This window comes from Artibeus jamaicensis, unplaced genomic scaffold, assembly GCF_021234435.1.
Source record: "Artibeus jamaicensis isolate MK-2021 breed Jamaican fruit bat unplaced genomic scaffold, CSHL_Jam_final scaffold_1964, whole genome shotgun sequence".
NCBI lineage: Eukaryota > Metazoa > Chordata > Mammalia > Chiroptera > Phyllostomidae > Artibeus > Artibeus jamaicensis.
Window position 1 is genome coordinate 41,424,641 of NW_026522030.1, and position 13,640 is coordinate 41,438,280.

The following is a 13,640-nucleotide window of genomic DNA, read 5'->3' on the forward strand; positions in this document are numbered from 1 at the left end:
TTGGGACTGCTCAAAGACTGGGAAATAATATCAATTTTTTGACTCCTTATGAGTCATAGGTTTCATTTCTTATTCCCACTTCCATAGACTGATAATGGCTTCCCAGGGCACTGGGTGGAGAAGGACAGTGAAGCCAAGTCAGGGTTCAGCAGGAAAGAGTGCTGGGATCGATTATGAATGTCTGCCCTGGGTGCAGGTGGAGACCGTGGTAAGATCCAAATTGTGTTTCTGCAATCCAAGGTTTGCAGTTTCTGCCTACCAAGCTTGAAAGGCAATTAAAACACTGTCAAACCTGACTCCAAAATTCTAATTGCTCTTAACTTCAGGATAAATTTATTTAATCAGTATACATTTATTGAGCACTTTTGATGCCTTAGGCAAACTCTTAGGCACTGTGGGAAATTACAAAATGAATTGGACTTAGATGAAACCCACAAAAAATTTAGTTGAGAAAGATATGTACATTTAGGGTATGAAGTGATAAATGCTGCAATCAAGCCTTTCTGTATCAAGAAAGGCTTAGATAAAGGGAGGGACAGGAGATCCGTCCAAAGTAGGGTGTGTGAGTAGGGAAGTTGGTCGGCGAGCATGCTGGTGAGGGCGGACTGGACAGAGCTTTGCAGCGCTGGGGGACTGTTGGGATGGACAGACGGAGACAGTCTCAAACTGAGAGGCCGGAATGAGGGAGAGCGCCAGAGTGGAAAGCTGGCGCCATGGGAGACTGACTGACTGACTGACTGATGAGGACACATGGTTGCTGTCTATTCCACTTCCCCGACAGAGTGAGTGGGTTGCCTGTTGGGCTTCGTTAGGTTGTCGTGCTGATGTGACATTCCATTTTTATACGGGTGTTTGGGGCCAGGGGAACACTTGCTCTTTGGAAAGATCATCTTTCATCACCATTTGACATGTGACATATAACAAATGTCTTAAAGTAAAGGAGAGGCCCCACTGGTCCCTCGCGCTGAACACTTTATTGTAAACCTAAGGGAACTGACAAAGGTTCCATCTGTACTTCCTTAACTATGTACAGAGTCATCAAATATTGCCAGAGAAGAGCATTCCTGACATCATATTATTCCATTGCATGAATAAGGCAAAGATTCTTTAACACATTGTTGAGCTAGGAACTAGCCATTGATTTGTTGAAAAGATTTGCAAAAATAGATTAAAATTGCAAATAGAAGATCACTTCTAACACAGTCTATGTCATGTCGTACATATGCATACATATAAACATGAGGTAGCGTTACCTTTCTTTTTTAAATACTTCAGAAATGGAAGTAATGCTGATGGCTTTATTAAAATAAAAATAGGGAAACCACAAATTAAAAAAAAATTGTTCCCCAACAACATGCAAAAAGCTATAAAAAGCCAGTCTAAGAAGCTCCAAGTAATAGACTTGTCAACAATTTTAGGATGCGCATTTTAGAGTAAGAAAAAGAAATTTAAATAAACCTAATATTCTTGTAATATTCAGAAGGCATGTTTGAAACATGAACCATGAACTTGAATGTTGAGGGACTTCTCAGGCCTTCTTTTACTTATCAGTCTTCTATGCAAACCTAAAACAGAGAAGGTGATTCCATGACACCAAAAGCAATGAAGTTCCACCCAGATCCAAAGCTACAGGCAGGCCGTATGTTCATGCTCCTGCCTCCCCTCCCCTCCCCTCCCCCTTCCCGCTCCCTGCTTCCATCCCCTTCCCTGAAGTTTTTATGGGCAGCCTTAGATCTATATTTACCCACTATATTTAGTAAGTTTGATTATGCATAGCCTAAATTCAGATCTGAGATGATGATCTAGATTTCTGTTCCCTGAAAGAACTTTTTCTTTTTCCAGGTTTATAGCAGAGGCTAATACGCAGACTCCTCTCTCTTCTTGCTCTTCCACAGGCTCACCTGGCCCTCACCGTTCCCTCCCAGGAGGCTCTTCCTGCCGTCTCCGTCTCCGTCTCGTCTCCGCTCAGCTAAGCCCTCTGTGGAGAGGCCGCCCAGCCCTCCTGCCACAAATGACCCCCACCTCCCATCTCTGGCCTTGCCGCAGGCTGGCATAATCACTCTGTCAGTTTTCTGTTATCCCTTTATGTAGTCCTTCTGGGGGGTAAGTTTTATATTACTGAAAATGTTTTTTACATACAGTAAATTTAACCTTTTTCAGTGTACAGTTCCAAGAGTTTTGACAAACGCATGAAGCCATATACCGGAACCATTACAATCAAATTTAGAGAAATTTCATCGTGTGAAAAATGTCCTGCTCTCCTTTATGCAATAGTTAACCTTTCTCCCAACCCCAGCTCTGATCTGTTTTCTGTATCAACAGTGTTGCCTTTTCCGAATGGCAAATAAATGGAATCATATAGTCTGTAGCCTTTTTTGAGTTTGGTTTCTTTCACTCCGCATCATGTAGTTGAGACTCATCTGTACTATTACATGTTTCATTCCTTCTTATTACTGAAAATTATTCAACTATATAGATGGACCGCACTTTGTTTATTCATTCTCCAGGTGAAAGACATTCTAGTCGATTCCGTGTTTTTCGTAGTTACAAAGAAAGCTGCGACAAACATTCAAGTGTAGTTTTCGTGTCATTTGTATAAATACCTGGGCGTGGGATGGCTGGGCCATACAGAAGGTGAACACCTAACTGTGGCAGAAACGGTCAACATGCTCTCCCAAGCGGCAGTGCCACATCCCATTCCCCACGGCAGTGACCGAGAGGCCCAGCAGCTGCACCTCAGCGCCCCAACTCTTGGACTTGTCGGAACTTTTACTTTAGCCGCTCGGCTAGGCAGGCAGCAGTAGGTCGTTAAGGTTTCAGCCTGGGTTTCCTTAATGACTGATGACGTTGAACATCTTCTCGTGTACTTATTTACTATTATATTTTGTTGATAAATCTTTTGCCCTTTAAAATTATTTTTGTATTATTGGGCTTTTTTTTTAGTATTATATCACTAATTCTTTTTATATTCTGGATACTAGTTTCCTTTTTTTTCACATATGTGATTTCTACATATTTTCGCCCAGTTTGTAACTTATCTTTTCACTTTCTTAAAATGTGCCTCTCAAAGACTGCAAGTTTTTGGTTTTGATAAAGTATAATTTATCATTTTTCTCTTTGCATAAATTGTGTTTTTGGTGTCATATTTGAAAAATCTTTGTCATGTCAAGGTCACAAAGATTTTTTTGTTTTCTCCCTAAAAGTATGACATTTTTTAGGTTTTATATTTCAATCTGTGATCTCTGTTGAGCTAATTTTTATAGACGGTGTGAAATGTGGATGAAAGTTCACGTTTTATTGTACACTGATATCTAATCATTCCAGCACCAATTTGAAAGGCTTTCACTTCTCCAGTGAACTGCCTTTTCAACTTCATTGAAAAATCAATCGGCATAGACATTTAAGTCTATTTGTGACCTATATTCCAACCCATTTGTCTACACGTCACCTTTTCATCAATCCGCGCCCGTCCTTGATTACAGCAGCTGTATATTAAGTCTTGAAATCAGGTTGATATATCTCTGTTTATCTTTCTCAGGGGAGTCACATTTTATAACACCCTCATCTGCTTAATTAAATGTCAGTCAGACTTGCTGCTGAGTGAAAGGAAAAGGGAAAGAGAAAAGCACCTGCCCTTCCTTCAACAAGAGTAGTCCACCTGTTTGGGCAGGGCCACGGCCATCTGGGTATCTCGGTCTGGCTCTGACGAGCTCTACTTTGCACTTGTTGCCACAGTGTTCCTGCCGTCATCCAAAGCAGGGGCTGGCCACGGCCCAGCACTGAGCCTTCTCTGGGCGGTTTATGAGTAAAAACCTTGTTCTTATAAGATGAACTGGAAGAGGGATTCGAGTGTTGCTAGTTTACATGGTTCTTGCATTCAAAAAGTCAGTTTTCCAAAGCCCTCCAAAAATCTACTTTCTTTTCCAAAATCCAAATGATTCTGTTTGGGGTGAACTATAAATCATTATTTACCTCACTGAGAGAGTTGGAGAGCAGAGGGAAGGGAAAAAAAGGGTGAAAGAAAGGAGGAAACTCCCATTTATTGAGCACTACTTAAATGAACTGTCAAGCACTGGGACACAGTATAGAGATTCTTGCAGTCTCCCCACAACATCATGTTGTCTATCCCATTTTACAGATGAGAAAACTGAGGCCTCAGCAGGTTAACTGGTACTAGCAAGTAGTCAGACCCAAACCTGTGTCCCTTGCTTTACATGGCAGGACTGTGCAGAGCAGGGGTGGGCACGAGGGCTCCTCCCTGCCCTCAGAATTAGATATGAGCTCCACATCCCTAATTGGCAATGAATTTCAAAGTTTTGTACCATGTGTAACAACTGGCACACACCACACAAAACTGCGGCTTGGCCTGTTTTTTCCCTCCCCGGCTTCAAGGTCAAAATTTCATCCTCCCATCTCTGCCAAAGAATTCTTGGTTCGGTTTCCAGAGTTTTCTTTTCAGGCTTTTCAAGGCTATAGAGACATAAAGCTTTGAATAAAAGCCTTAGGGAAACATTATGATGTGAGGGAAAAGCCTCTTTTCTGTAAGGAGGTGAAGAGTAACAGCATCCAGTGGTTTTCTTTGTGTGGCTCATTTCGTGTGTGGATTTTAATTACCTCATACTGAATAGGTAGAAAGACTGGGCATGTTTCCGGAAACATTTGTGGTATGCATCTCATTGTGGCAAGTTCTCTGTACCAGACACAGTCTGTGCACCTTCTGGAGAAGTCGGTCCTGACTCACATGACCTCAAAAAGAGTCTCAAATATGTGCTTGAAATGGACTCATGTTTTAGATGTGCACTGGAATACTACTATGTAAAAGTCATCCCTTAGTGAACGAAGGTCGAAGGAGATCATCCTTCAGGTGAGAAAACCAAATGCAGAAAAGTGACTTTGCTGGAGGTCCCACAGCTTGTCACCCACTGCTCAGCTGAACAGGATTTCACTCTATGGGACTCTCCAGGGTCCTTTGTTTCAGGACCAGATTGTTATATATTGAATTGTGTTTAATACTACATAACGTATTCAACTCAGGATCCGAGTCTCCTCGAAGAGGAAGAGTAGATGTTTTTCCCCCTCTTAGGAAGACAGAATGACTCTGAACCTCTTTACCTGGTCATATGTAAATGGATGAAAACGTTCTTACCTAAAGAAAGGGTTCTTCAAGTCCAGGATGTTCCCAGATCTGAAGCCCGTCTGGTTTACCAGCGCCGCGATCTGGATGTCATAGCTCTGTCTGTAGGGCGAAGGCACAGAGCTGACACATCTTCTCACAGAGCTGGTTGGCTATTCACACACACTCAGGGCACCTCCTGCACATACCTACTTCATGAGGGTTTTAAGAGTACTTATTTATCTTCTACATGTTGAGTGTGTTGATTCAGAAGCTGTTGATATTCGTAGATGCAATTACAGGCCTTGGTTATTGTTAGGGGAGTTTAATAGCTGTCATTACTTGATCTAACAATTACATACATAATGGTACCTCTCAATGGTCAAAGCGACTTTTGGGGGGGCAAAAAAAGCTTTACCAATATCAATGACAGGAATGGCTATAAGTATCAGATACACTTTATGGGTCACCACTGATGTACCAAAACAATCTGAATCATGAAAGGATGGCTTAAGTTAAAACAGCAAACTGATGTGGACCAGCTGACAAACGGGATTGATTTTAAGAGGCCCCAGACGAGGGCTCATGCAATGCAGAAAGAGGAACTGGCTAAGAACAAATAATGTGACGTGCTTGGTGATTAATCTCCAAGGAACACATCTGTGGGATTTTTATTAGTCATTCTCAAGAATAAATGTATTTATTCTGATTATGTGTTACATGTTCACTGTAGAAAAAAATGAGAAAAAAGAAATAAAAATAATCCATAATGCCACTAGACAAAGATTCAACTAGCATTATAGAGTACTTCCCTTCTATGTACTTACAACTTTTTTTTACTAAAAATGATGCTTAAAAATACCTTAATATCTCCTTATTTTATATCACATTAGCAAGCAGTTATTCTGTAATTCTTGAAAGTATGTTTTTCAATAGCTTTATATGAATATAGCCTGATTTATTTAGTAACTTCCTATTGCTAAATGTTTATATTTTTATAACAAAATATTACTTATAGTAACACAGATCTAGTTTTAGGACAGAAATTCTGCTGTACAGGACATTCTTGTAATACATCTCTGTGTCCTATCCATGACCACTGACTTGAAAGTAATTCTCAGACCCACACAGAGCACATAGATGTATTGGAGGTTTCCAACACCTGCTGTTAGGATGTTTTCAATTACTTCCTTACTGACAAAGTATGACAGTGTTAATTTCATTACACCTTTTATAATTCTTAATGCTTGGGGTTAAAAATATTATCCATTATTTTCATTTAAATTTCCTTAATTACTTGGCTTCTTTTTCAAACTCCAGAAATTAGTGACTGATATAAAATTCTCCATCTCCACTTCCACTTTGTCATTGCCAGTAGTGGCATGAGGAGGCTTAAATATAATGTCAGATCCTGTGTAACCAGTAACTCAAGTTTTAGATTTTATTGGGGCTAAACAAAATAAGGGAAACACAATCATACATAAAGAAACAAAACAAAACAAACAATCCTATTTCAATTCATCTAACTGAATTGGCACTTCTTTTAAAATGTTTCTGGCAGGAGGCCTACATTTAGTAGCTCCTGATGTGATACTTGATGGCAGATTTGAGGTGAACTGGGCCTTGAGACAAGGAGCTCCTGAGGAAACACAGACAGGCTGAGATCAGCCTGGTAAAGAAGTCAGGGAGAGGAACGCCTACAAGGTCTGTCCAGAAGGTTTCCAGCCATGAACTATGAAAAACAGAGACATTTACTGAAGAAGATACAAGAAACATTGTACATAGGACAATGACGCCTCAGTCCTCTTCAAACTAGGCACCTTGGGACCTCACATGGTTCTCCCAATTGCCACCAGCAACAGCCCTGTCATATTTGCCTAAATCTTATCAATAGTCTGAAATCTCTTCCCTTCCCAGGGTGATTTTAGTTTTTGAGAAAGTCACAGGCCTCTACATCTGGGCTGTGGGTGGTGGGGGACTAAGTCACCTGGGTGATTTGACGTTTTGCCAAAAAACTCTGCTGAACACATGATACATGAGCAAGTGCACTGTGATGAAGCTGCCAATCGCAAATCACCTTAGCTGTGGCCTTCTGAGTCATCCGAATAGTTTCCGAGGAGGAACGTTCAGCTTAATGAAAAATTGGATGGATTCATTGCTCTACTCACTCATTTTGAATGAGATGGCCACACAGTGCACATGCTCACTCAATGGCATCTACCACCCCAGTCACTCACTAGCACAGTGAAGTCATCATTGTTCACACATGAGCATTCCAGTCCACTGTCCTTGGCTGCCAGGTTATGTCAATGTTGCACAAACCATTCTCATTATATTAACAGTGCTTTTTCTGGACAGACCTTGTATACATTTTGCCAAATGAAAGATGCCTTAACAATATTTGAAGCAATCACTGTATAACCTAGAGCAGACACTGAGTACTCCGAGAGAGATGCAAATGTGTGTGTTTATGGATGCCCATGTAAATCAGACCCATCGGGACCAAGACCTGAATGGCTCCTGTGCTGGCAGGGGAAACTGTCAGTGAATTCCTGCCACGGGGTCTTTAGTAAGGCTCTTTTTCAGAATACTGGGCACGATGACATTGTCACTTTACAGTCACTTTTCACAACCCACTCCTCTCCTTTTCCCATGATCCGAGTCCCATCTTCCCTGATGGGAGGGAAAAAGAACTTCAAGTCACCTCATGGCATGTCATGGCTCAGTGAAAAGCTCAGATTTGTCCTCAAAGCCCTTCCATGGCAGCAGGGGCGGGGGGGCTGGCGGTGGTCAGAGAGTGGAACAGGGGATAGTTAGGTTCACTGACTTGTTATGATTCACGAAACAAGTGAAAATGTGCCCTCACCTAAAATTTTAGGAAAATAATGCACTTTTCTATCCCAGAAGCAGCATTAAGCTAGTGCAAAGATATTAGGAGGCCAACTGCAAACCCCAAATCTAATGTGTAGTAATAAACAACTAATAATGGATACTCTTCTAAGACTAACTACAGGACCTTCAATAACTATCAATTCTTTTGAAGCTGTTATTTGCCAATGTGTATTAAAAACAAGTGAAACCCCCCCATTCTTTTCCATTTTAAATCTTATGGAGACAGAGTAGGTAGCATAAGTGGAGATATAACTTATTTCAATGTCTGAACACAGAATCATTCCTTCGTATACCAACATGTCTTTTGTAATATTTAAGAAGAACCAAAAAGCTGAGAACAACATACACGGGACATGTCTTTTCTGGACAATGTATTAATTCATGATCATTTCATCTAAGAGAAAACAGGGGGTGCAATAGTGAGACAGCCTGGGGCTGCCCATCAGAGCAGCGTGGGATGGAAAGACGGAAGTGGCAGGAAGTGTGGGGAATATAAGAGCCCAAGTCACTTGGGGATGTACTGATAGATAAAGGAAAGGCTGAGACTCTCAGAGGCAAGCACAGACTCTAGGCTGGTAATCTTCAAGGAGGTCTGAGTGTGCCCCAGAGAGAATGTTAGGACAATATGCTGGGGTGTAAAAGAAAATATCGAACAGTCACTTTCATTTTTTTCAATTAGTTGTTAACATGGATTGAATTATGTCCTGCCGAAATACGTGTTCGTGTCTTAATCCCTGTTGTTTGTCATGGTCTAATTTGGAAATAAGGTCTTTGTATGTGTAATGAGTGTAAAGGAGGCCCTGCTGGATGAGGGTGGGCCCCAAATGAATAATCGGTGCCCCCACAAAAGAACACATGAAGGTCCACACAGGAAAGAAGGCTGAGTGAAGACAGGCAGAGACTGGAATGGCGCAGCTGTAAGGAACAGCGAGGGTTGCCGGGCACCATCAGAAGCTGAAAATCACAGCAAGGCTTCTTCCCCGGAGCCTGCAGAGGGGACATGGCCCTGTTGACACTTTGGTTGCCCACTACCAGGCTCTAGAAGTATAAGAAAATAAATTTCTGTTGTTTTAAGCCACCTGGTTTGTGGCAATTTGTTCTATCACCCCTAGGAAACTGATACAGTTGTTTACCAGGTATGTGTTGAACACTAGTGAATTTACTAGGTAGATGCTGGATTCTAATCGCCAGCTAAGAGTTAAGATTGCTGTGTTCACACGGTTTCTCAGGTTTTGCAAAGAAAAGATTCTGTTTGTATCTTAAATAATGTGGCATAACATTTCTGAGTAATACTAATCATGTGATGGGCACATGCGTCAGAGCTAGGAGATTCTCATAACATTGCAGAATAAAGAAATGTCACTTAGAACCACACCAACACAGACTGTTGCTTCACTGTGCCTTGCTGTGCACAATCGTTCCTTCTGAAGCAGCCATCCAAACACATAGCTACCCTAGGTGAGGTCCAACGTTCAGGATGACCATTAGGAGCAGCACTTGAAGCTTCCAAAAGCTTTAATAATTTTTTAAGATTATTTATTTATTTTTAAATAGAAAGGGAAAAAGAGTGAGAGAGAAACACGGATGTGTGAAATCAATCAGTTGCCTCTCACACGCCCCCAACCGGAGACCTGGCCCTCAACCCAGGCATGTGCCCTGACCCAGAATCAAACCAGTGACCTTTTAGTCTGCGGAGCAACGCCCAAGCCACTGCACCGCATCAGTCAGGGCTAACAGCTTTCATTCTTTCATTAGTACTTCTTCCAGTTCTATAAACCACAAAGCTCATCAAATTCTACAAAACAAATCCTCTGGCAAACCTGGGTATAGCAGTCCCTCATAGGGATCCAAAAACCATAAATTATGTTTCAAAACAGTTTGGCACAGGACGAGTGGCTCAGCTTATGTTTAATTTTCAATTCATTCTTTTTTATTTCTATTTTTGTATTTCTTGTATACATTATATGAGTTTCTATATGCATATATAGACATATCTATGTATGTATGTGTGTGTATATATTTATATTATATATGTATATATGATGAGGTCTGTCCAGAAGAAGTCCAGCTATTGTTAATGTAATGAGAATGGTTTGCACAGCACTGATATAACTTGGCAGCCAAAGAGAGTGATGCTCATGCACGCACAATGACGACTTCACTGTGCTAGCCAGTGGGGGTGGTAGATGCCATTGAGTGAGCATGTGCACTGTGTGGCCATCACAATCAAAATGACTGAGCAAGTACAGCAATAAATCTGTATCCAATTTTGCGTTAAGCTTGAACATTCCTCTGCAGAAACTATTGGGATGATTCAGAAGGCTGCAGCTACGGGCAACTGTTGAGGGCAGCTTCATCACAACAATGCACCCACTCATGCATCACATCTCATGCAGAGTTTTTTGCAAAACATCAAATCACCCAGGTGCCTCAGGTCCCCTACAGCCCAGATTTGGTGCCCTGTGACTTCTAGCTTTTTCCAGAACTAAAACCACCTCTGAAAGGGAAGAGATTTCAGACTATCAATGAGATTCAGGAAAATACGACAGGGCAGCTGATGGTGGTTGGGAGAACTACGTGAGGTCCCAATGTGCCTGCTTTGAAGGGGACTGAGGCGTCATTGTCCTATGGACAATGTTTTTTGTATCTTGTATCTTCTTCAGTGAATGTCTTCATTTTTCACATTATATGGTGGGATACCTTTTGGACAGACCTTGTATACCTATTTATCTGTATATAGAGAGAGCTTAGTTTGGTGCTGGTTATTATTATTATTGTAGAATATACAAATATTAGAAGAGAAATATTCATATACTTGGGAGGCACATACATGAAGTGTTCTGACTCATAGGTGCACCTGATCAAAAAGCTTTGGAGGCCATATCTGTGACCTTTAAAGATATAAATTTCATAAAGTTCGTAAAAAAGATAGGTTCCTTTTTATAGTCCACAGCAATAAAATGAGTGACAGCTCAAGAATGAGGGGAGGCTGTCAAAAATAAAATGCTAACAATACAATCATAAATGGGCCTGGCGGGGAAGAAAAGGTCACACCTGTGTGGCTGCACTGAGAGTTCTCCCGGGAGGTCAGAGTTTAGAAGATTATTTGACAGTAAGGGAAGGCAGATTCTATCCAGGACTGAACAAAGACATAGCACCTCACTGAAAAAAATAGTGTGAAAGCCCTGACATTCAGAAAGTGCTGAGGTCTGTAGAAAATATCAAGGAAAACAGTAACTATAAAACAAAAAAATCTGATGAGTTAGAATGAGAACAAAAAGGACAATAAGGGAAGAGGAGATAAATGGAACTAAGGTTTATTGTGGACCTACTATGTATTACTTACTACACTATTTTCTCTTCTGTAATATTTGCAAAAGCCTCCTGAGATAATTATTATAAATTCTACTTTGCAGATGATGAGGACAGGAAACTGGGGGGTGGGGAGGTTGTCCTAGAGACTATACAGAACCGGGTACATGAGAGACTCCAAAACCTGGCCTCATTTTCTCTAGTAAGATAAAGAACTTCCTCCCTCCCTTCCTTCCTCCGTCGCTTTCTTCCTCCTGCAAAGTAGTGCACACCCATGAGATTTTAGGGTCTTCTTTCAATTGCACCGCACTAAATTCTTAATAAGAGAGAGATCATGAGCTTATGAGTCCTTCACTCAGGAGGTCATTCCACGACCCTGCGAAGTCTCTGGAATGTGTTGTATGAAGGAAGGAGGGATACACTACAGAATAAGACTCAGGCCCTCTTTTGGGAAGCTCAGGTACAGGCAAACAACGGCAACACGACCTCAGTGCAACGCCTGGAGGGCTGCAGGAGCCCCGGGAGTCACGGGCCTGTGCGGTGGGTCAATGGTTTGCTCCCTTCTCGTCTGTTCGGGGAACAGAGGTGAAAAGGGTGGATTGCTAACAATGCAACCCAAGGTATGTTACAAAAACGTAATGAAAGAATGAGGTGATTTAAATTTATTTACCTAATTACACCCTAAGGTACTTTAAAATATAAACATTTGAAAGCAATAGATTGTTATACTGCTTTGCACAAAGCAGAAACGACAAAATCCAAAACTCCAGGCAGATGTTGGGTACTGCTACTGAACACATTTTTTTTTTTTTTTAGAACTGGTCATTAAGCAGATGGCTTATAAGAATTTTAGAAGAAAGTGGTAACTCCCATGAAGAACATGGCATAAATCAGCATTTTCCACTTTTCTCCCTGGAATCCATCCAGAAAGCAAGGAGAAGAGAAAAATCCTGTGGACTGCAGGCCTCCTTTTCTGTACAGTCGGGAGGAAGATGGAATCTGCTGTCCCCACCTCGTGTGCAAGTGCTGCAGGAGCACGAGCGGCTGGTTGTAAGCCCTGTGAAAAAAATACACACGTGCAAAGAGGCACAGGAGATGGGGACACAACGTCCCAGAAAATGCAATAACAAACTACCCAAAAGCAAAGGGCATTTTCTGAAACGCAAAAGCTTCATTCCTCTTTTTCTGCCTCCGCTGCCGCCATGGCGCTTGTGAAAAAGCTTGTGGCAAAAAGGGGCGAACAAAAAGCAGGTTCTGAAGCTTCCCCTTGACTGCACCCACCCTGTGGAAGATAGAGTCAGGGATGCTGCCAATTTTAAGCTGTTTCTTCAGGGGAGCATCAGTGTGAATGGAAAAGCTGAGAATCTTGGTAGAAGGGTTTAACCACTGAAAGAAGCAAGAGTGAGAGCACTGTAACTTCTGAGGTGTCTGTTCCCAAAAGGTACTGTATATGAAATATCTCACCAAAAATATCTGAAGAAGAATAATCTTTGTGATCGGTTGCGCATAGTTGCTAACAGCGAAGAGAGTCGCAAACTGTGTGACTTCCAGATTAATCGGGATGAAGAAGAGAAGGAAGATGAGGATAAAAACTCACTTACATGGCACATTTTGTATGCGTCCTTGAACAAAACTTGGAAACCAAAAAGGAAAAGCTTTATTCCTTGTTTTTAACATCTTGTGCAGGAAGTGGGGGGAGTACGACTCAAGCAGAAAAGCTTTTGGAACAGGATCACGTGGAACTACCTAAGAACGCACCGAGGAGCCGTATTTGCAGGAAGCAGAATGGCTCTGTAGCAGCACAGGAGGAGAGTGCGGGTGAGAAAAACACACAGCACGCAGACGACCACATCTTTCCCTACCCCAGGAACGTCTTTCTTGCAAACTGCTGTCCAGAAGTGTCCTTTTCATTGCATGATGAACAACCACAACACTAATGCAAAGATACTGTTGAAAACGGTAGAAACAGAGTAGCAAAACATACCAACAGATGTCAAACACACATCAGATAAATGATGCCTTGGTACACGTAAAAGTCAAGAAAGAGAAGGAAACATTTCGCTGTGCTCATATGGAAATATCTTGGAGATGTATTATTAAGTGAGAAAATTAAGATGCAGAATACAGATGTAGAATGTTGCCATTTAGGTATAAAAGCGGGGACAAATAAGTTTCACTAAAAACTAACAAGAACTCTGTTCAGTTAGCTTTGTTTCCCTTTTTGACAAGGTTACTGGACTTTGCCATGAGAGTGAAACCAGGTGTTCACCTTATCTTGAGATCCCATTCAACAAAGGTTGTATCATATTTATTTCTGGACTGG

The 13,640-nt window shown here is 41.5% G+C and overlaps 1 protein-coding gene across 2 annotated transcripts in view; it reads right to left on the minus strand.

The window, feature by feature from the left end:
- Nucleotides 1–366: 366 nt before the first annotated feature.
- Nucleotides 367–13,640, minus strand: part of LOC119051777 (histone-arginine methyltransferase CARM1-like) — a 231,637-nt gene continuing 218,363 nt past the window's right edge. Inside the window, exons 12-13 of one of the 2 annotated variants that reach the window (XM_037148732.2) lie at nt 5,147–5,236; nt 367–1,565 (exon numbers count right to left, since the gene is read on the minus strand). In XM_037148732.2, the coding sequence (XP_037004627.2) occupies nt 1,556–1,565; nt 5,147–5,236 (100 nt within the window). In that variant the 3' untranslated portion in view covers nt 367–1,555. Of the gene's footprint in view, nt 1,566–5,142; nt 5,237–13,640 lie in introns of those variants that run through there. The other variant, XM_037148733.2, reaches the window with a different exon arrangement.